Here is a 21,835-nt window from a genome sequence, read left to right on the forward strand (position 1 = left end):
CTTGTGTGACAGGATAGAGAGACGGACAAGAAATGATAGGGGGTGTTTGTGTGTGAGAAGTAGAAACGACGACAGAGAGAGATTGAGACCTAAAAGGAGCAAAAAGGAGAAGGGAAAGAGCCCAGTAGGAGGGAGAGTGGTTTAGATTGACTGTCGCTGTTGGAGTTTTTATTTTGTCTTTTATTCATTTTTGTCACTGAAAACAACTATAATCACCCACACACTGTGATTCCACACACATAAACCCACACTGAAACAACGCATAGCTTTTTTTTTTTCTGAGCTCTATTTCGCTGCTTTTAAACTATGCAGTTATCTTGCAGAATGCACAACATAAAACACAGGTTCAACGTTAGACTCACAGGATTTTGCTGTATGTACGTGACCGATACATGATTTCAGCCACCACAAAGCAAAAAGTGGACGTGTCATTGCTTGTAATTGCATAAGAGTGGTCACCTACGTCTTTGAAATTGCTGTGTGCAATTGTTGTGTTCCTATTTTTGCGAAAACATATTCACTACTGTATCAAACTAACTGACATGGAGTTCAACAACCCTCCAAAGATAGGAGACTGTTTAAAATAGAGAGAGAGAAAGAAAAACAAACTGAACAGTATAAGTGTTGAAAAAGCAATTCAATATATTGATGAAATCATTCTATTCATTTGACTATGACAATGTAAATGTAAATGCTTTTTGCTCCTGTTCCCCTCCTTACTCCATTCTTTAATTCAATGTATTTTCTTTTATGTCTTCCACTCTTCCTTCACTTCCTCTCCCTCCCAAAGCATTGCTGGTATCATCTAGATAGAATTGTGTAAGGTTTTCTCTCACTGTTTTTTTTTTCCCCTTTTTGCTTATTGGACTGTGTGTTCTTATCAGCATTGAGAGCACAATGCTTGGTGTGATGGAAAGGTATTAGCCAAGCCGAGGTAGCTACATTGTCAGCACTTCTTCCTGCTCTGTCTCTGTTGCTCCCACTTCTTCTTCTCTGTTTCTCTCTCCGCTTCTTCTGCTCTTCTTATTTTTAGCTGGGGTTTTTTTGCTTTTTATTTTTTGGAGATATGTTTTGTAAGCAGTAAGGCAGTGAAAGCCATCACATCTTTACACCATCCGAAGCCAAAGTTTGGCAACGTATAATTAAATGCAGCTTTGTCATTTTAAATTCCCATGACACTTGTTATGGTAATACTTTTACTAAGTAATGCTATTTCGGAGATCCGGCCCTTTAGAAACATTGACAGAAGAGCCCAGGGCAAGCAAAATAAGCAACCAGACAATCAGAGAAGTTATCAACAAACTGAGAGTTATCTGATTTGGTAGTGACAAGCCGATGTTAGTTCTCTTCTCTTCTCTTCTCTTCTCTTCTGCTATTATGATCCTCAGCCCAGTAGGGGTGGGTGAAAACAATTTAGAGTTGTTTGAGGATCAGTTTGTGTTTATGGCTGCCATCTAGCGAGGTAGTTGTTCAAAGATTGTATATAATAAAGCAGTGCAAGTGCACACAGAAACACAGACTAAAGGAGCGCACAGCAAACAGCACAGAGCGAGGCAGAGAGTAGTTTCTCTAATACGATGATTGTATGTTTGTCCCCGCCAGTTGTCAGGCCACTGCATCACCCTACCACTGTAATGACAGCTTGTCATACTAAAGTGGCCCACCTTCTTTCAAAACACACAAAAAAGCATTTCTTTCTTCTTTCTTCCTTTCTTCCTTTCCTCCCCATGCCTCCACATATTCATCTTTTATGAGTAACTGTGCCTTCCTTCAAGTGAGAAATGAAAAAAAGAAATAGGCCTGAAAAGAGAGAGAAAATGACAGGGATCAACTTGGAAATGGATACAAGCAAAGGCGGTCATTTGTGTGTGTGTGTGTGTGTGTGTGTGTGTGTGTGTGTGTGTGTGTGTGTGTGTGTGTGTGTGTGTGTGTGTGCGTGTGTGTGCTGGTGTGGTCTCCCTCAATAAGAGACACCTAAATAGAATATTCAGTGTCTGCAAGAACTAAGCAGCGACTTTGGCCGCTTTAAAAATGGCCAGTTTTATAATTTGCATTACTGCTAAAATATAAACCTAAATAAATCCGCTCAACCTCATTTGCTAATCTTTTTTGTTTGTTTGTTTGTTTACTGTTGCATTAAAAAAACATTGGTACCATAGCCATTTCCCTAAAATTATACAAAATATACAAAAAATACATTAAATGCAGTAAGTTTGTTAGTGCAAAGTGATTATTTTATGCTATAAGATATACCGCTTCTTTTTTGCCGTACATGATACATAGTGCTGTTCAATATAGAGCAATCAGCTTATGTGCTAATTACTTGACTATATTTGTAACTGTGTAGGTTTCAATATCACGAGCATCAAAATCTTAAAGATGGCAAAAAGAGAATGACGTTAAAACCGTATTCTTTAACGGAACTGAGCAGAACCGTTAATACCAAAATGTGATTACTTTGCTTCCTTGTGTTTTACTGTTATCATCTCATAAAACACTGCTTACATCTTTAAGCCTTGTCTGAATAAAGGCAAAGAACGGCAAACACATTCGAGCTGTTTCCATTTTATTTACATTTCTTTAAACACCTAAAAACCTAAAGAATTGATTAAAAAGAGACCCAACCCCTTCTCTCTCTTCACACTCATCTGAAGAGCAGACAAGCACAATAAGACTGCTCTTTCAGCACTGAGCCATCGCTACATAGCACCATAATTATACTGATAACATACATACATAAATGCATTCAACCTCTCGCTCGGCACAGCGCACTGGCTGTGATTTCTTAATCTTCTTTCCTCTTCTCCTCTCCTCTGCATGCGTGTCTTCTTTTTTTATTCTTTTTTATTCCTCCCCCTTCGACTGCCATTATTTTTCATTTATAAGCACAGTTAGAGAGCGCGAGAGAGCACTGAGGGAAAAAACGACGAGATAGAGGGAAAAGGGGGAGAAGAAACTGGAATGGAGAACGGAAAGATAGATAGATGAGAATTTGAGAGAGAAGGAAAAAAGCGCCTGAGATCTTTTGGCACTTAAACTCTTTCGCTTAATGGTACTCAGAGGGATTGACGGTCAAAAGGAGGGGCCACAAAAGAGCATAAAGAGTGAGAAAGGAGAGATTAAATCATCACCATCACATCATCTACTTAAATGGTTCTACTCTCTTTTTCTGTCACCACTGTTTTTCATCCCATAGACACAGAACATAGACATCCTCTTGCGATCTCTTTCCTTTCCATTTACACTTTTTTCTGTACCACCTGATACTGTCTGTGCTTCTGCCTTTCCTTCTATATGTCTCCATAGACTCTCTTTCTATCCCTAATTTTCTCTTCCTTGATTTGTGTCCAAACCTTTCTCACAATGTCAGCCTCTTTCCAAACTGAAGGCCCAACTTAGCATCCGATAAATGGATTTATAGACACTGGTGAATACCGCAAACCCACGATAAATGGAGTCACTGAATTAAAAGAACCTCCAGCAAGGGTTTAATATATGATGAAAAAGGTGAAAAGGCCAAAGCATTCTATATCATAAATGTCAATTCACATTTGAACGGGAAAATTTCAGGGGAAAAGAGTGTTTCCTACATTACAATGCGTTTGCAGGTTTTTTGCAGGCCTTCTTTCTGCATATCAGTCATGTTAAAGCTGAGATGCAAATTAAAAGAAAAGGTGTTGTTTGTCAGTAGACAATCATCAGTCACTGCAGTCCTGCAACTACTCTTTTTTCCCCCATTCTGTCTGTCTTTTGCATTAGCTGTCTGCCTGTCTGCCTTTCTGTTTTCCTGTCTATATCCATTCTTCATTCCCCCACCTGAACAGCTCCCCATTCTCCAACCAGGCACTGTCTGTGTTTTATGGGTCCCTGTAGAACGGGGATCTTTTACAGGCCGACTGGACTTTAGAAGCCCCTCGTTTAGCAGCATCCTGCCTTAATTAAAAACCCCTTTTGTGCTTTCTGCCTTTAACAATGAAAGGGGAGAGAGAAAGGAGGGAGGGCAGGGTTAGAGAGACAGAGAGTAGTAATGCGTAGAGGAAGAGAAAGAGAGACAGTCAGAGATGGGAGTGAATAGAAAGTGATAGGGAGAGAGGCAGATAGATAGTAAGGTAGACAAAGGGAAGGATGGAGAGATATGGACAGAGAGAAGATAGCCGTTAATTACAACTGCCATTAACAAGACACCAGCCTCCTTAGGGAGTGGAAGAAGGAAAAGCAGGAGAGGAAGGAGGGAGATACGAAGGGAAGGAGAATGTAAGAATAGTACTACAGTGATAGTCTGGCTCTGATTAGTGAGTTTTATATAATACATACAAAATATGCATACATTTATTGTTTTGCATCGCGCAGCTTTTAGTAACTTTTTAGACTGTAAGCTGTGCTTGAATATGACAATGTATGTCTCTTTGTGTATGTGCTGTCTTTGGGATGACTGAGCAGCAGAGGAGCTGCTTACTGATTACCTTCATGTAGAACACGCTGCTATTGACTGGAGGGTGACGGATGATCTTGGCCCCGTGGATGGGGATGTGTTTGTGGTACTCTAGATGCCGCTCCGCTACTCTCATGAATGTGGTTTTCCCCAATGAACCACAATATATTTGTGTCATTAAATATTGCTGAATATGACTTTACATTTCTCCCTTCCCCTATGCAGTGCCCCTAACTTTCCACACTCATGATTATCTTTCTTCATATTAACATTTTCCTGTAATGTTTTTTCCCCTCTTGTTCTGTCTCACTCTCTCAGGCTTCTCTGCAGAATGTCCAGTAAGGAGCGCCACCTTGAGTCCAGTTGTCCGTCCTCTTATATAAAGACTGAGCCGTCTAGTCCTGCCTCCCTGACTGATAGTCTAAACCATCACTCCCCTGGTGGCTCCAGCGACGCCTCAGGCTCATATTCGTCCACGATGAACGGTCACCCCAATGGCTTAGACTCCCCAAGCCTTTATGGCTCCAACGCAGGGACCCTAGGACCTGCTGGCGGCCCTGGATCAAAGCGTTATGAGGACTGTTCATCAACCATTGGGGAAGATTCACAAATTAAGTGCGAGTACATGTTGAATTCCATGCCCAAGAGGCTGTGTCTCGTGTGCGGAGACATTGCGTCAGGTTACCACTATGGAGTGGCATCCTGCGAGGCCTGCAAGGCCTTCTTCAAACGCACCATCCAAGGTTGGCTTCTATTTTAACTTTGTATCTACATTTGTCTTTGTTTCGCTTGTCTACATTTCACTCTACATCTTGCCTCTTGCTGTTTAAGCTCCACTATTTAGTTTATCTCGCTTGGTTTTGTTTTAATATTTTTATTAGTGGTTCAGTTCTTCCACCAGTTTTTTCATCAAAATCTGTGGTTGTGTATTGTTTAAGATTAGACTAGAATAGCTGCTTGTTTGTTTGTTTTTGTAAATCCATTTGACAGTGTCTTAAAGACAGCAGTAAATAATATAAATAATATATATTAATCAAAGATAAAGAAACTTTTTAAAAATGTAAAGACGTTAGTAGGTTGGCTGCAGAGACAGCAAGGTCATATGTTTGAGGTAAGCATGATGCTCTCTATATTGACCTAAATGGTATCCTTAAAAAAGCTTTCACCTAAAAGTACCTAAAACCTTGATAAAAGTAAAGTGAATATTTATACTATTTTTAATAAAAGGAACAGACTAATCAAATTACACACACACTCAGACATGCACACACACCTGAACTAAATTCAGGACATATGATGAAAGCCTCAGGCCAGATGTAAACCCAGATTTTTTATAAGGTACGTCTCCCTCCTCCTCTGCTAAGTGAGCCACCAGGACACCCACATAGCCTATTTCCTCTTTCCCCTTCACCCATTCTCCCCATCACACACGTTCACATTTATACATCTATCTAGGTACATAAACCAACCCCCAAAATCTACACCCACTTTTTAACCTCAACCTTGACCTTTTCTTCACGAATAATTTTGGAGCAGTGTTTGCATTCCCAGATCTAGCTGCTCATACATCACAGGAAGCGGTTTAGCCATAAGCTTGTTGTCTGTGCGATAACGTAGCATCAGAGTCGGGTCACGAGTCATGTCTAAAGATCAAGAGTTCAGGGGTTGAAGAGAGAAAGGATAGAGAATAATCCACATGATGAGAGGAGTGCCAGGAATGAAGCACAGTATACTGTACAGGAAGATTAACAACTTGATTGATGATCTTTGTGTTGTGTTTTGTTTTGTTTTTTAATTTCACAGTAGAAATTTGATGATAGATAGATAGATAGATAGATAGATAGATAGATAGATAGAAAGAAGGCGGTAAACTTTTGAAAACCTTTGTGTTAGTGTTATAATCCTTCATGATTTGCTCAAGTTTTTTAAAAATAACTAACAGGCCCCATCTGTCAGCAGGACAGCCCACTTGTCAGTCAGTCTGCTACTGCAATAAGCACACTACTAGTCAGCCAGCCATCATCGATCCATTGAGTCAGTCAGTCAGTCAGTCATATCAGACAGGATTCATCTATCTGCCTTTCCATCCATCCACCTATCTGTCGGTGCTTTCTTTTGCCTCTGATAAGCAGCTTTCCCAGTAAAGCCCCAGAGACAGAGAGAGACAGGAAGATGTGAGGGGGTGGAAGTCCTACATTCACAAGATGGTCACCACTACCTGGAAACGACCTGTATGTGTTTATTATAGGATGAGATCAGGACACGGTGCAGCCCTGACAAATAGATTAGAGCACACGCATGTGACGACAAAGGCAGAGACATGCATACACACACCTAAACTCACAGTCGCTCAGTCAAACAAAGACATCAACACGCATATAGCCATGGAATATTTATGTGAATAGGTTTAACCCTTAATTCATCTGTCACTGCGGTGGTGTCAAATAGTTGATGAACTCTGTCTCATGTCATTTATTGGTTTGTTAAAGGTTAGGATAGAACGCAGCTACAGATTAAGTACAATATCCCAGATAACATATAGATAATGATGCTGTTTTGACTGGAAAACCTAATTTTAGTGTGACATTAAATAGCTTGAAAGCAGTGATATGTCCCTTTCTCTTCTAATTTCACTGTTTTTTTGTTTTTTATATATTTGTAATACACCATTTTCAAACCTTAAAGGTTGAATAACTAACTACTTTAATTATCATTTTACCTTTTAAAATTGTAATGGTAATGTAATATTTTACCTTATTATTGTGCTATAGCACTACTTTCTTGGATCCAGTGGACCAGTTGGGTTATGATATTATCTTTGGCTACCACACACAGCAACTTATCCTCAGATACTGTGGATGTTCTGCTTCTGCGTGTGGGCTTCTGTTCATCCAAATGCAAGTTTATGTGCACGTCTGTGCACATATTCCTATGCATGGTTGTGTGTTAGTGTGTGCGTCCTGGCAGGAAAGCAGGGCCAGCCTCAGATGGGCAGCAGCAGACATATTGGTATGTTTCAACCCATTAGCCAATAAAACCGCAGGTAATCACCAAAAAAACACCTCCAGCTGGACAGGGAGGAGAGCATGGGGTGGGAGAGGAAAGGAGAAGAGCGGAGAGAAGAGGTACAGATAAACAATAAGTTGAGACAAGGAATGAGAGAAAAGGAGGAAAGGGGAGGGTGGACTGGGCACATGGATGTAGGAAGGAATTAGGGGTATGTGCGCGCTGGCACGTTTGTGCATGTGTGTGTCGCAGCGTGGAGGAAGTGGCTCTGGCAGCTGCTGTTTCTGTGGCGTCAGTCCAGCGACACCTGACAACCTGCATCTATCACTCCCTTATTGAGAGAGGGGGATAAAGGGGAGTGAAGAGGAGGGCAAAGTATGGAAAAGGGAGGTATAGGGCAATGAAATGGAAAGAGAGAGCCAACAAGAGTGGAAAAAGAAAGGCGGTGGAGAGCACGAAAGAGCAAGATGAAGAAGGGGATAGTGATGTTCACACAAAGAGCAGTCAAAATGTGCAGTAAAAATGTCAGGTGGGAGACTAAAGAGAAATCGTTAGGGTAGTATTAAGTAATACCCATATTGACTTAAAGATGTTTATTCAGTAGTAGACACATTTCTCAATAGTTCAGGAGGCACAATACATATTTGTGTTTTCTTTTTTTAAATGAATATTGCAAAATCCATACTTTGTGCAGGAGTTGCATTGTGGTGAATTCAAATTTGACTGAGAACCCTTATCCATTTTTCAACTCTGCCTTCTACCCATATTTTCTGTTCCTTATTGTATAAAAAGCCAAAGTGCCAAGGCAAAAGGTATATGAGAAAGGGGGGTTATAGGTATCAGGCTAGGAGAGGCAAAAGAGATACAGCATAGGGGATGGCAAGCCAAAACACACAGTAACATTCACATTACATGATCGGTACAATAGTGATCAATTGTCATGCAGCAGGGTGGACATACCAACATCTCAAAAGAGATTGCAGGGGATTTAAGGCCCTCGTATATACCCCGTCATTCACATAAACACACACATACAAACTTGCCTTTTTTACACAGGAGCCTCCAAGACCCTCTCTGATCTAAGCTTACTCCTGTGCACTGTAAGACACATAAAGAGAGAAATAAAGGCATACCTGCACAGAGAGGAGTGAGATTCTGTTATAAACCTTTCAAATGTAATTCCTGCCCTATACACCTACTCTGATGCATATATGTATCTGAACATGGAAAGGGATTCAGCATACAGTGCATGTTTATTTATCACATGAGATGTAACAGACACATTTGAATGTGTATGAATTAGACTGATGTAAACTACATTTTGCATAAATATGTGTATTACTAAAGTCCACAGATTTTTTTTCTAGGTGTTGTTGCAGTCAGGTACTGTAATCTGAAGTCTCACAGATGTTTCTGTCTTGGCTGTCACTTTAATCAATAAATTATATGGGTTTTTGTTATTGCCTGTTAACACTTACCTTCACAGTAGCAATCAGCATGTGTAGCTGTTAACATTTTTCATCACAGTGAGGGTTTTAAATATTTATTCTTAATGCTGCCAGCTGTATAAGTGGCTCTTTGCTGCAGTTAACAATTTAGCAGCCCTTGCTAGTTTTCTTGAAATGGCAAGGCCCATTAATGCATTCAGATTCTGTTTCATTAGCACATTTAGCCTTAGTGTCCTTCTTAATTGCTGAATTATTCTACTCCTCATGTATCATCAGCATGTAAAGCTCGTGTATAAGCTAACTAGTCCCACATATAGTGTCCATTAGACTGTAAGGGTTCCCTCAGCATCTAGCATGTTTAGCCTTTACTTTAACTAACAAGGCCAATTAATGGGTGTCTTGTTACCCATTAAGAAGTGTTTGTGCATTTAGCGTTTTCCCAAGCTAAATAGCCCCTTAATCAGGCCAGTAATGAGAAAACATCCTCTCCACAGCAGCAGTCAATAGTAATCACTGTTTACTCTGTTTCAGTGGGAGATGTATTGGCTTGCTGGAATACTGTAGTTATCAGGTGGGCATTGGTGAAAGAGAAAGGGATATTTTTCTTTTCACATCCGAATGCAGGTCTTAATACTGATAAATAAACCTGAACATTGAAACAGGTTGGGCAATCTGTAACAATTCAAGCTGTTCCAACAAATCCATAACTATGTTTTGTTCTGAACTGGGAGTAAGTAAATAATTAAGTGGAGGAAATGAGCAGAAATGGAGCTGCAAATAAGAAGACTAACAAGTGGGAAGGAAAAAAATGAGAGGAAAATGGCCACAGGAGCCAAAAAAGATGTTAAAATGCCTCGTTTAGATGTACAGTATATTTTAGTAAAATTAAAAAGATATAAAAGGTATAAGGAAATAAAAGATAGGACAATATACTACTATAATACAGTACGTATGAGAAAGAGTAAAGTACCCACAGAAGTGCTATTAGACTCACTCAGAGTGATGTTTTGGTTGGCCTCGGTTGTGAAGTTAATAGACTTCGGTTAATAATCTTGCTTTCAACACTGCATCCAAGTGTCACCGCCTGTCCTGCTGCTAAGTCACGCAATCTTAGTTGACTTTATGGTCTCATGTAACGTAGACATATCACCTCTGTTAGTGCATACACAGATACACTTCTGTGTTTTTTAAACAGCAATACAGGTGGTGTTCCTGGCAACCAATTTTGTAGTAAAATAAAACAAACATTTTGAATAATTAATTGAAAAAACATTTTAAAAATGGGCAAAATTTTGGGCAGTTTAATAAACACTGGGAAACATTTGTCTCCTCGCCCATCTACAAGCCACTCTAAACCTTATTTTTCAGTAATGAAATCACTTGGTGCTCTCTATGACACTGCACACATATGACATTAGATTAGTTTGTGGCTAACACCCGTAATGCTAGCGTGAAAGCCTTCCTTCAAGTCTGTGCAGAACATGGTGATATATTCTTCCTGTCAAGTGCTTATATGCCACTTTAATCTGACACAGCCTACATATATCAGTACACTTTCTGGTCAAAATACTGCAGGTCTGTCAAAGGTCAAGACAGAGGTAGCTCAATCCATCCATCCATCTATTTTCTTAACTGGTTATCCAGCAAGGGTCAAAGGGATGCTGGAGAATATCCCAGGTGCTACAGGGCAAGATGCAGGGTACAACCAGGATAGTTTGCCAGTCATAAGGCTAGAACAGAGAGGCAGACAACCACCTACATTCCCATCCAAACCTATGGATAAATGAAAATCGACATGAAGAGAATATGCAAAGTCCACACAACCCTTCATGAATGCCAAAACTGGGAGCATTTTTGCTCTGAGGTTCTGTCCATAGTCATCATTTTATGGTTTGTTGTATTGCATACATGTGTCTGTGTGCTCTGTGTTTGTGCTGATGTGTCTATCTGAAATGAAACCTTTTTGTCTATCTTTCTCCAACATGTCTACGTGCCGCAGGCAACATTGAGTACAGCTGTCCAGCCACCAATGAGTGCGAGATCACCAAGAGGAGACGCAAGTCGTGCCAGGCCTGCCGCTTCATGAAGTGTCTGACTGTTGGCATGCTGAGGGAGGGTAAGGGAAAAGGTCTCTTCTTTATATTTTTCGGCTAAATGTGCTACATGTAGCATTTTAACGTCAATTAGGTATTCTGCATCTTAAGCAAATTTTCACATAACGTTGTATTAGCTTACTCATTTGTATGAGCGTATTGAACAACGCTACATGCAACTTCTACATGATAATTTGTGTGTGTGTGTGTGTGTGTGTGTGTGTGTGTGTGTGTGTGTGTGTGAGAATGCACGGTTGAGTTTAGTTTTAACATCTAAATTCACAAGTTACACTCAGAAATTTATAAGGGCATGTACACACGCAGACCAATTAACAACACTGTATACATGGCTTTTAATTTTGGTTTGCTCAAATAAAGATACAAATTTCAGGTTAACGGCGACGCTCAGCAGTTGTTCAGTGGTGTTGAAAGGTAAAAAAAACACAAGCGGTATTATCTGCCCCCACACCACTTTGATTAAATACACTCACTCTCTCATTTTCACACTCCCATGTTGCCTTTTGCCTCTTTCTCTCCCTCTTGTCTGCCCACCTCTGACCTTTTTACTCCCACTGCACTTCCAACGATGAAAGGAGAGAGAGGAGTGGCGAGTGTTAAAGAGAAAGACTGGGAGAGAGAAAGAGGGATAGAGGAAGGGGGAAGGTGCAAGAAACCGAGGGGAGGAGATGGGGAGGAGTGGGGAGAGAGATTGATTTATAGGAGCAGAGGAGAGGGACCAAGGGAGGATGAGAGGCAGGGGGAGGATGGTTGAATGAAGCAGAAAGCGTGTGAGAGAGAAAGAGTAGAAGAGAGGAGGGTCAAGGTTGTAATTGATGGGAGACCTGGCCTACGCCCCCTTCCCTACAGTGGTCAGGGAGCATGCCTGTGCCGACGCCTGCCAGCCCTTCCTCCATCCATTTCTGTCTTCATCTAGCCCTACTATTCTCCCGCTCATTATTACTGTACTCTTTCTGATGCTTTTTTAAATGTCTTATAGCCATTGTCCTTCATGTTTTTGTGCATCCTGTCGGGACCATACCCGCTGCTTTTTAATCAGTTCAGGTAAACTGTTATAGAAAGAAAACAAAAACATGACAGCACATTGAGCTTTCTATACACATTTTTTTGAATTTATTTACATCTTGACGTACTGGAGATTTTAAAAAGTATAAAAATATAGCTGTACACATAATGAAATCTTGAAAGACAAGAACCTTGTCATTATTGTATAAACACCCCAAAGGAAATATGAAATTCAGGAAACTTTTCACTGTGAGCTTCAGAATTATCCAGAAGTTTCTTTTTAGTGTAGAAGCACTCGACTCTGCCGCTCTCTTTCTTCCACTCACACACACTCACAAAAGGAGACACACAAACACACACACTCCCAACAAGCTGCTGTCGTAGCGTTTGTTCTCCCAGTTGATCTGACGTAGGCAGAACCTATGTCTCATCTCCTGTTTTGTCTCGAGTATGTGTATGTGGCCACAAACACGCACACACACGTGTAATAGCATGTATTATTGGCAGTTTCACCAGTCTCGCAGTTTACACAGCTGAGGCTGCATCCTCCTGCTTTACAAAGAAACCACATTTCCCTCGTCTAAAAAAAGTCACACAAGGCAATTTATTTATATTAACATTTTGCTATTAATACAACAGTTTTAAGTAATTTTTTTTCATCTATAGTTTGTGTAAAAGTTGGAATCTAGGGAAAACAAAACCAGATGCACTGATGTGCTCTTAAGTCTCATAGATAACCACTTATTTTATTGTAAAGGAATGTGCTATATGTAGCCGAGGGATATTGTATCGGTGTTTTTCTGTCCCAAGCAGGGAAACAAATAGCTGCCTTTTGTTGCCTCTGCCTCCGTACTCTACACACATATATCATGCACACACACATCGGCCCACATATCTATACATCAACATGACAGACCACAGCCACCCCATTTGTTGTGCAATGTGTGAATTTAATACAGGGGTTTCTCGCTCTACATATGAATAAAGGTCATTTGGAAAATTGATACATCCATTTCCCCCTATTTCCATGTTTTAATTCCTTTTGAACCCTTGGGAAATTTGAAATGATCAACAGCTATATAAAAGAACTGAACATTTTCCTTCACCTTAGTTTTACTCTGCTGGAGGTGTTCTGTTAAAATATACAAATTATTGTCATTTTTAAAGAACTAGTAAATCTTGCTGATTTTCTCAAATTTTCCACTTTCCATTTTTTCCCCCTTGAATTTGGTCAAGATATGAAACGCATCATGACCCATACTTTGTCTGGAAAAATTTACTGAAAGGACTTTAAAGACTTAAAATATTAACCATGCAATATCAGGAAAAAAGTTGTGATTTCCTATTGCTAAACTATAAAAGAAAAGTTTTTTACTTTGTGAAACCTTGTGAATATTTCAACCTTTATGTTATTTCTTGTTTTCCTTCCAAAAATGTGAGTTCATTAAAGAGTTTTCTGCATAATGCACATATTTAGGTCTAGTAAGTCTTCTCAGCATTTCAGAGCATCAAAATTAATTAACATAATTAATCTACCCAGGTAAGCATCTTAATAAATCGGACAATGGATCTATTTCATATACAAAAAACACTAATTTAGGAGCATTGCCTACCATGTATCATACTGCCCTTCTGGCTGTAAGCAGTGTTACTGCAAAATTGCATAGATATAAATGGTAAGTGGCTAGATCAGTTAGTATCAGGGCTAACTATAGTTGTCAGGGGCTAGCTCACGGTAGAAAGGTGAAGATAAAGTGGTAAGGGTGGAGTGGGCAGGAAAACATGGAGTAGTGTGTGTCTTTCTGTGTGTGTGGATACTGTAGTTTACCCCTAAGGGCAAGATCAGCCTCAAATTAGCTTTGTCGCCCTGGGAGACAGAGAGGGTGAGATGAAGAGCAAGTGAGGCAGCAAGGAAGTGCGTGTGTTTGTCGGAGACTGAGAAAGAAGGAGAGAATAGGGGCCAGAGGGTCAGTAAACCAACTCTGAGTTGAGTTCTTTCTTTACATGTTCTCTTAAACACACACCTGATCATGTGAATACACTCCCACTTGTCCATGTAAAATATTGGATTTTCTCAGCCACCACTGTGAGGACAAGAGGAGGCGAGGAGTAAGCGAGCAGGGGATAAACTGAAGGAAGGAACAAATACAGGGCACCCACCCACCAATATGTAGCAGCTAATTTCTGGAGCAAGGCAATTAAATGGCCTGGTTACATTATGAGAACTACCCCTCTGGCAATGGCTGTCTGTCCATTTTTAATGAGGTCATAATGATGCGTCAGCTGAAGACCAAAAGGTCATGAGGCGGGACTTAAATCTGCCTAGAGAGAGGGGAGTGGTAGTGAGAGAACAAGGGTGTGATTGCAGGTAAAAAAAAATGTATAAAAATTAACATATTAAAATGAAAGAAGGTTGAAAGAGATTTTTAACAATCCCAGGTTTTTTTTTATTTAATTAAATCTGCAAAAAAGCAACAGTAATTACAATGTTGCTGTCAGTTCTTACCCTCCGTGCTCAAATGGCAAGGCAAGACCGACTTAATGCATTCAATATCAGCAGTAATGCATAGAATGATCATGAACAGCAAAACACAGATCAGACATTTGAACATGAAACGCTTTGGCAGAGACACACAACCCAGGAGCCAGCAATATTCAGTAGGCGTGCATACTGTACATATGCTCATACTGACAGATTTGCTCTCTTACAACAGCAGCTTTGATGATGCCACGTCTGATGAATCGTGGTTAAACAGACAGAATGTGTTGAATCCAAAACCAAAGCCTCCATTTCTATAATGCCATTAACGGCCAGCTGGATTCAGATGGTGGACTACTAGAGGGACAAGTCCACGGACTGCAAATATAAACCTTGGCATAATGCCCCACACATGCACATATATACACACACATTAACAATCTGTGCCAACTTTGGCCATGCTCCCCACGGCCCCTAAGACCTAATGAGGGAGATCGGGTGGAAGGCCCCAGTCTGTGAGGGTGTGTTTGGTGTGGGTATATGCAGCTGGTGTAGTGTGCATCATAACTCCCCTCACAGCTCAGTGATCTTGACTGCTGCTGTCCAATTTCATCACTCGACACATATGCATTTATACACACTGTGCTGAAAACAATTGGCTGATAAACATATAAAGATCATTTCTTAAAAAAAAAAAAAAGACTCGTTCCTTGAAAGATGCGAGTTATTAAAGGTTAAAAAATGATGAAATGACCAGGAGCAGTTTAAGGGTCAGTGAATAAACAGGATCGTAGAAGAAGCTGAAAAAAACAATATAAAGGATGCAGAGTGGGTGATGGAGAGAGGGAATGAGACAAGAAGAGAGGGGAAACAAAGGAGGATAGCGCCAGACAACTGGTGGCGTCTGGTGTTCCCCTTGGGAAACTTGTAGCTAAATCTGGCCCTGTAGCATCTGTCCTGCATGAGTGTGTGCGAGTCCGTGTGTGTGCAAATGGCATCTAGTTGCATCCCAGCTAGAAAGGAGCGATAATGGAGATGGTGTGACGAGAGATCTGTCTAAGTGGTCCACTTTCTCTCACGTACACTTTCTTTTTGAGGAGAGGGGAAGAGAGGAGACCTTTGACCTTTGTCAAACCCTTCATTGGCATCATTTTTTGCCAGCAAACATAACTAAAACAAAACTTTAACATATGTACGATTTTAGCCCAACCCACTACCCAAAACCCTCAAGAAGAAATACACAAAAATTAATAAATGAATAAATACATACCTACATTCAGTGGAATAATAAAAATGTAAAAGTCAGATAATATGCCATTACATTGCAAAGGACACCAGTTACATTGGACATTAATGACTCCCCAAACAGAAACAAAATCTTCAGTGTCAGATAACATTTTATGATACACAAATTTTATTTTTTTTTATTTTATTTTTTATTTTTACAGATCCTATCACTTTGATCTGATCTTCACATCAGCTCATGCTTGATGCTCATGCATGCCTGACCTATTAGAAGGTTAATCAGATACATCTTGGCTATGTCACAAAGTACTTTGGATTTTAAAAAAAAAAGAAAAAAAGACTGTCTTTTAAAATGATCCTTGAACCAGCAGTAGATGCTTCTTCATATAGTGCCAGTTTCTGTCCAAAAATGCTGATGTCCTTTTGGCCAGTTATAAAAAGTGTCACATCATCAGCATATAGCTGACAAGCTCACTGTGATTATTACTTCATTCGCAAAGGTCAACTCTGGACATCCCTGCCTGATGCCTCTTTGAATAGGGACAGGTCGGCTAAGTCCTTCCCCCACTTTTACAATAACAGTGGTGCCTGAATACAACAACCTGATCCAAATAGTCAAAGTTTTGCCAGAACTAAAGACCTCTAATATTCTAAATAAATAATAATGATCAACTCTGTGAAATGCCTTTTCCTGATCCTGGAGTTTAAACAAATCAAAAATGTCTTAATTTTCTGGATTAATCAAATCCAAAAAATCCACATCAAATTATTCATAATAATCCATTTAGGAAATGATGTTTAATTGACATGATTGACGTGTAATCTTTAAGTGTGTTACATAAACACATTTAACACAAATTTTACAGTCTGTACATCAGAGTTAATCTCATCTGCAGTTCTTTAGCTAGTCGAGACCTCTTTTTTTGGGTAGCAATGTCAGAGCTGCCCTTGACTGCAGCTCGGTCTAAACAGTCTATCAGAACTTCTTATAGCTCCTTTTTCCAGCATAGTCTAGAATTTCTTCTGAAATTTGTCAGGAAGCCCATCAACCTGAGATGAACCTCAAGTTCATCAAAAGAAATGGTGGTCCCCTGGAAAGCAGCAACCTGCCTAAAGCCTTCCGTCCATTATCCCAAGGCCTGTTACCCAGATCTCCAAGCTTCCGCTGTATTCTTGTTGAGTTATGAGCATAAACATTTGTGAGTAAAAATGTCTTATCCGTTGAATGTACTTTCGTTACTTTCACCACTTGGGTCCTACCCTACTCCGCTTCACACATTGAAGCATTTATTAAAATGAAGAAAATAAAACTGCTACAGCCCACACTAAGATTAGTGCCATAACTAAGAAAACACTGCCCCCTCAAACCAATTCCTCCTTCAGCTTCATTATCTAATACGCTGTGTTTCCTCTAAAGGATCATATCATTGTTTTTATTTCCACTAAGCTCGGCTGTTACTGCTCGCCTTTCTCTATCCTTGCTCCCATTGATGTTTAATGTTCCCATTCTTAAAACATTCATAACAAGCAGAAAGAAAAAGAGGATAGTGAAATGCTTCCAAGAGAACACCACTTTCTGTGCTCAGGACTTTTTGCTGTACTTTTCTTCAATTTTTCCTCCTCAATTTAGTCACTATCTTTTTCAGATTTAACCTTTTTTTTTTGGTTTGTTCAGCTGTTCACAACAAACCACTCTCCTTATCTTTGGAAGAGATTTAATAAATCAATCAACATCTGGAAAAAGTCTAGCTTTGACAGACTGTCTGCCAAAGATTTCATTGAAAAAGCAGTTGATATCCTGTAACAAATGTGTGACTGCTCATCCATCAGATACAATGTTGGAAACATGTTGTCTTCCTCATTTTCAACATTCAAAAAGGATGCAGTTATACCTCGATTCTGAGGCACACCTGTCATTGCTAATCTCTGGCTATCACCTTGATTTTCTTCCACTGCTCCTCTCTTGCATTTCATCTCATATGTCTGTTTTCAGTGTGTGGGGGTCCTTTGTGCAGACACGAATAGCATTTGTGTCCAATGTCATACTATACATAACATTTCATACTGGCAAAGCTTTCATAAACCGGCATTTTAATAATTGACTTTGAAAGATACCTCCTGAGTCTGGAAAAGAGGCATTCAGGTAGATGTCTCAGAAGAGACTGAATGCGCTGTAGTCTGACGTCTTTGCAGTGGAATGAAACTGTTCTAAAGCCACCAGCGAACTTTCCAAAGTGGGTCAGCTCTTTTTCCAGCAGTTCATTAGGGATGACACCAGAGACGGTAATTTGTGTTGAAGGCAAAAATAACGGTGGAACAAATCACTGAAGATAAATTTTTCCTACGTTCAAGGACGGCATGTAAAGAAAATTTGTAAAAAAGACACATTCCAAATGTCCCAAAATCACTCAGCAGCTTGTTTATTTTATTATCCAACAGTCAAAGATATTTATTTATGTAAGAGGAATATTAGTGACAGAAGATGAGAGCTCACGCACGCTCACAGATTCACACACCAGTGACAGCCACCTGCCCACTGCCTTGGGCAATGCTCTTCTGATCTGTTCAGGTCGAAACAAACATCACCGCACACACTTTTCTCCCAATTTTCATCACGTCCATTTCGCTTCTTTATTTTTATTTCTTACACTTTTTTGTTTTTTTTATTTGAGCTACATAACCTGATTTTCTGATTTTCTGATGTTGAAGCATTGGAACAGCAGTTACATGACTTTGTAACTTTGTAACTTTGTAACCCAATTGTATTGAACACATAGGGACAATCTTGGATGTCATTTCATCAACACTGCAGTTTAAAACACACAATAGGTCGGAGTCAGGGAGAAGGTGTTCAGCTTTTTTACAGCTTTAAAATTACTACCACTTCTATCATTCTATACTGTCCTCGTCCAGTTTCCTTGTGTCTTGACTTTTTCAGCGTTCCTCCATTTTTTTTTTTTTTTTTGTGATGCCTCTTTCTCTTTCTCAACCAAAATCCAGATATTTTATTTGTCTACCTACTCCTCTCTTCACTTTGTTCCATACCTCTCACTTCTTTTCCTTCTTTCATTCTCTTATCATGACATTGATCATCTGAAATCAATCCACATTGTGTTTTTCTGTCCACCCTTTTTTGTTTTTTCCTCTGTCTTTCTCTTGCATGCACACTTAGATGTCAAAGGCATTTGGCTCGTAATCCTTCAACTGTTCAAGAACACGCACACATTCGCTGACACAGAGTGACGCCAGTGCAGTGTAAAAATCTATGCTGATGTGATCAGTGCAGATCGTGCTATTGACAGACAGCAATATTCCCACGATAGGAATGATTCACCTTCATCACTGTCACAGAGTCAGTCAGTTGGGTGTGTATATGAATGTGCACAGACTATGACAAAAGTGGTATAATCAAGGCATGTAGCTTAACCTACTGTATTTTGAAAAGGTAAATATGCAGTATTAATTGCGCAGTTTCATGTGCATCTGACATTCATAACAAAAATGTTTTGTGATGCAAAACAAATTGTGGTATTTGTTAGATACTTGTTTGTGTGTTTGAGTGAAAAGTTGTCTAGCTGGGACTTACTCTCTCCTTCTCCTATAATTTCATAGCCTGTAAACTACTTTCTTCCCTCTGTTCCCCCTTTGCTACACTATTTTGTAATAATCGCTTAATGTGTTTTAGCATTTATTTATTCAAACTCAATTTTTCCCAATTCCCATTTTACTGTTACTGTTCTTCCATGCCCTTGCCCTTTTTTTTCTATATGCATTAATTCTTTTTCTGATCGCTAAATTTACGTTCCCGTTGCCTTTTTCCCTCTTCCCTCTCTACTCGTTTCTTCTTTCCGCTCTCCACATTCCTTTCCTCCTCTCCCCTCTTGCCCATTCTTTATGATTTGAAGGCTCATTTGTTAAAAGGAGGTAGCCCACTCTCACTCTTCCCCTAGCTTCCTCTTGTCTCTTTTTTGTGGGCTTTGGAAATATAATTTTCAATTTTTAATTTGATTCATTTAGATTTGATCATTAATCAGTGCTGAGAGAGAGTTAATTTGGTGGAAAATAGATGAGGTAGTTAGAGAGGGCTCTTTATGAAGTGAGCTTAGCCCAGCACTGGGTCTTTTAGGTATATGGGAAAGAGAAAGAGTAAAATTAAGAGTCTGCATGTAAGAGTTTATATTATGTACAAGAGAAAAAAGCCTCAGTGTAACTGAAAGTAGTCTGAAAGTGTGACAAGACTAGCAGTTTCTCCCAGCCTCTGTTACATTCAACTTTTCTGGTTTACAGCACATCAGACAAATTGCAAACAAATTACATAAGAAATTAGTATCTGAACTTACAACCTAATGTTGGTTTATATAAAAATACAACATACTGTGATGTAAATACATTCGCAAAGCAACATACCACATGTGAGTATCTGCCCTTCTCAGCTGATGAATTACATTTTTATGTAAAAAACAAAAGAACAAGACAAAAACAACAATACTAAATACAGAAAAAGTACTTAATCTTAGAATCTAACTGCACCGTGTAATAGCACTATCTGGGCAGAAATTAATAAAGCTTATTGCTTTTTGTTACTGTCCTTGACAGGGAAGGACACGATTGACCTGGAAACTGCCTTAGTTAGTTTAACTGCTCCCATGAGTAACATAACATTCAGTTTTCTTCTGCTTTAATATTATGCTGCTTTCTTACAGTATATTACTAGCATGGCTAGTTATACCATAGTTATGTATTTTGTGGTGGTTTGCACAGTGTCTTTGTGCACTGCGGAACAAGCAGAAGTTACAGGTGTTTCATAAATACACACAGAGACATGTGAAACATTTTCCCCAAATCTTTTTTTTTTTTGACAGAACCACAAGTTTTGTGTTAGTCTGTTTCAATATGTCACTATATTATGAATCTGTAATCTCGAAGCTTTAAATCACTGACATGCTTCTTTTAAGCTATGTCCCATTTGTTTCATTTAGTCAATAATTTTCTCTCATCCTAACACTTACCTTTTTCCTGCCCTCTGTTTCTATCAGCCCCCATTTATTTTTTCATTTTTTGGCCAACCACTGATGCAGGTAGCAGCTGAAAAAGCTGCTTGTCTGGACTTACCTAAACACAACATAGATGTGTGGGTTAGCGAGGTGTAGACATTGTATAAGTGTGTATGTGCTAGAAAAAGCAAAGAGTGGGTGTGTGAGTGGTTTGTACCCCCTGGTGTTAAGAGTCTCTTGACCGTTTGCTGACACTGGCCCCCCCACTGTACCTGGACTGTCAGCCCTTCTGTCTACCTGTCCCTGTCTCAGGCATTTTCACACATACACACAGATGCATGTAATGTTCAGTTCACTGGTTTGACTACTGCCTGAGCTCATTACGAATTTTCAAATGAATATATTTCCATGTGCACTCATGCCAACATGACATATTTGGAATAAAGGTAGTCTTCAAAACGTTCAAATAAACAAACTCATATAAAACAGGAGAACATATCGACTTACAAATGCACAAAGATGCTCCCTGACATTTTTCTCCTGCTGCCAATAGAAGTCTTTCTGTTAAATCTCTTGAGGTTTGTTGTCATGAATGTGGTCAGCACATTTTTTAGAGGATTTAAACGTCTCTATGTGAGCAAATCTCTCTCTTGCTTTCACACGCCTATTGCTTTCCTTTCCATCATCCATCCTTTTTCTCTCCAACTTCTTGGATGGATGGATAGATGCACAAAACTGAAAGACTGTCAGAAAAATGTGTTTAACGTTATTTACCTAATTTACATGCTTTCACTATACAGTTCAGTCTCTTTTCTAATACTTTGCAGTTTCCCCTGCTCTCTGTTCACCCTCAACATAATATGGTTTGGTATATCACAGCATCCAGTATATTTTATGGTGCTAGTGTGCGCTAATGTTTAAAATAAGCCAAAGCCTTTAAAATTGTGAGTTTAATTCATTGTATAAAAGTCTGATTACTAATTTAATATCTAAAAGATGAGATACACATGGTGGGCCTCATTCTGCAGCCATTCTAGTAATTAATTTTGTATCTCCTCCTAAAGTTACTAATTTTATTGCTTAATAGCAGAAGCCTAGACTCATCTAAAGATTTG

The 21,835-nt window shown here is 39.4% G+C and overlaps 1 protein-coding gene across 8 annotated transcripts in view; it reads left to right on the top strand.

Annotated features, from left to right (window-relative positions):
- The window catches only part of esrrga (estrogen-related receptor gamma a), a 178,569-nt gene that overhangs the window by 122,653 nt on the left and 34,081 nt on the right, over positions 1-21,835 (top strand). For 6 of the 8 annotated variants that reach the window (XM_085452150.1, XM_085452136.1, XM_085452144.1 and 3 more), the window contains 2 exons: positions 4,751-5,175; positions 10,886-11,014. In XM_085452150.1, the coding sequence (XP_085308276.1) occupies positions 4,751-5,175; positions 10,886-11,014 (554 nt within the window). The remainder of the gene's footprint in view (positions 1-4,750; positions 5,176-10,885; positions 11,015-21,835) is intronic. The other 2 variants (XM_085452114.1, XM_085452128.1) reach the window with 1 other exon arrangement.

This window comes from Copadichromis virginalis, linkage group LG1 (assembly GCF_057382275.1).
Source record: "Copadichromis virginalis isolate Kocher_CV1m ecotype Utaka linkage group LG1, C_Virginalis_male_GT1.1, whole genome shotgun sequence".
Lineage (NCBI taxonomy): Eukaryota > Metazoa > Chordata > Actinopteri > Cichliformes > Cichlidae > Copadichromis > Copadichromis virginalis.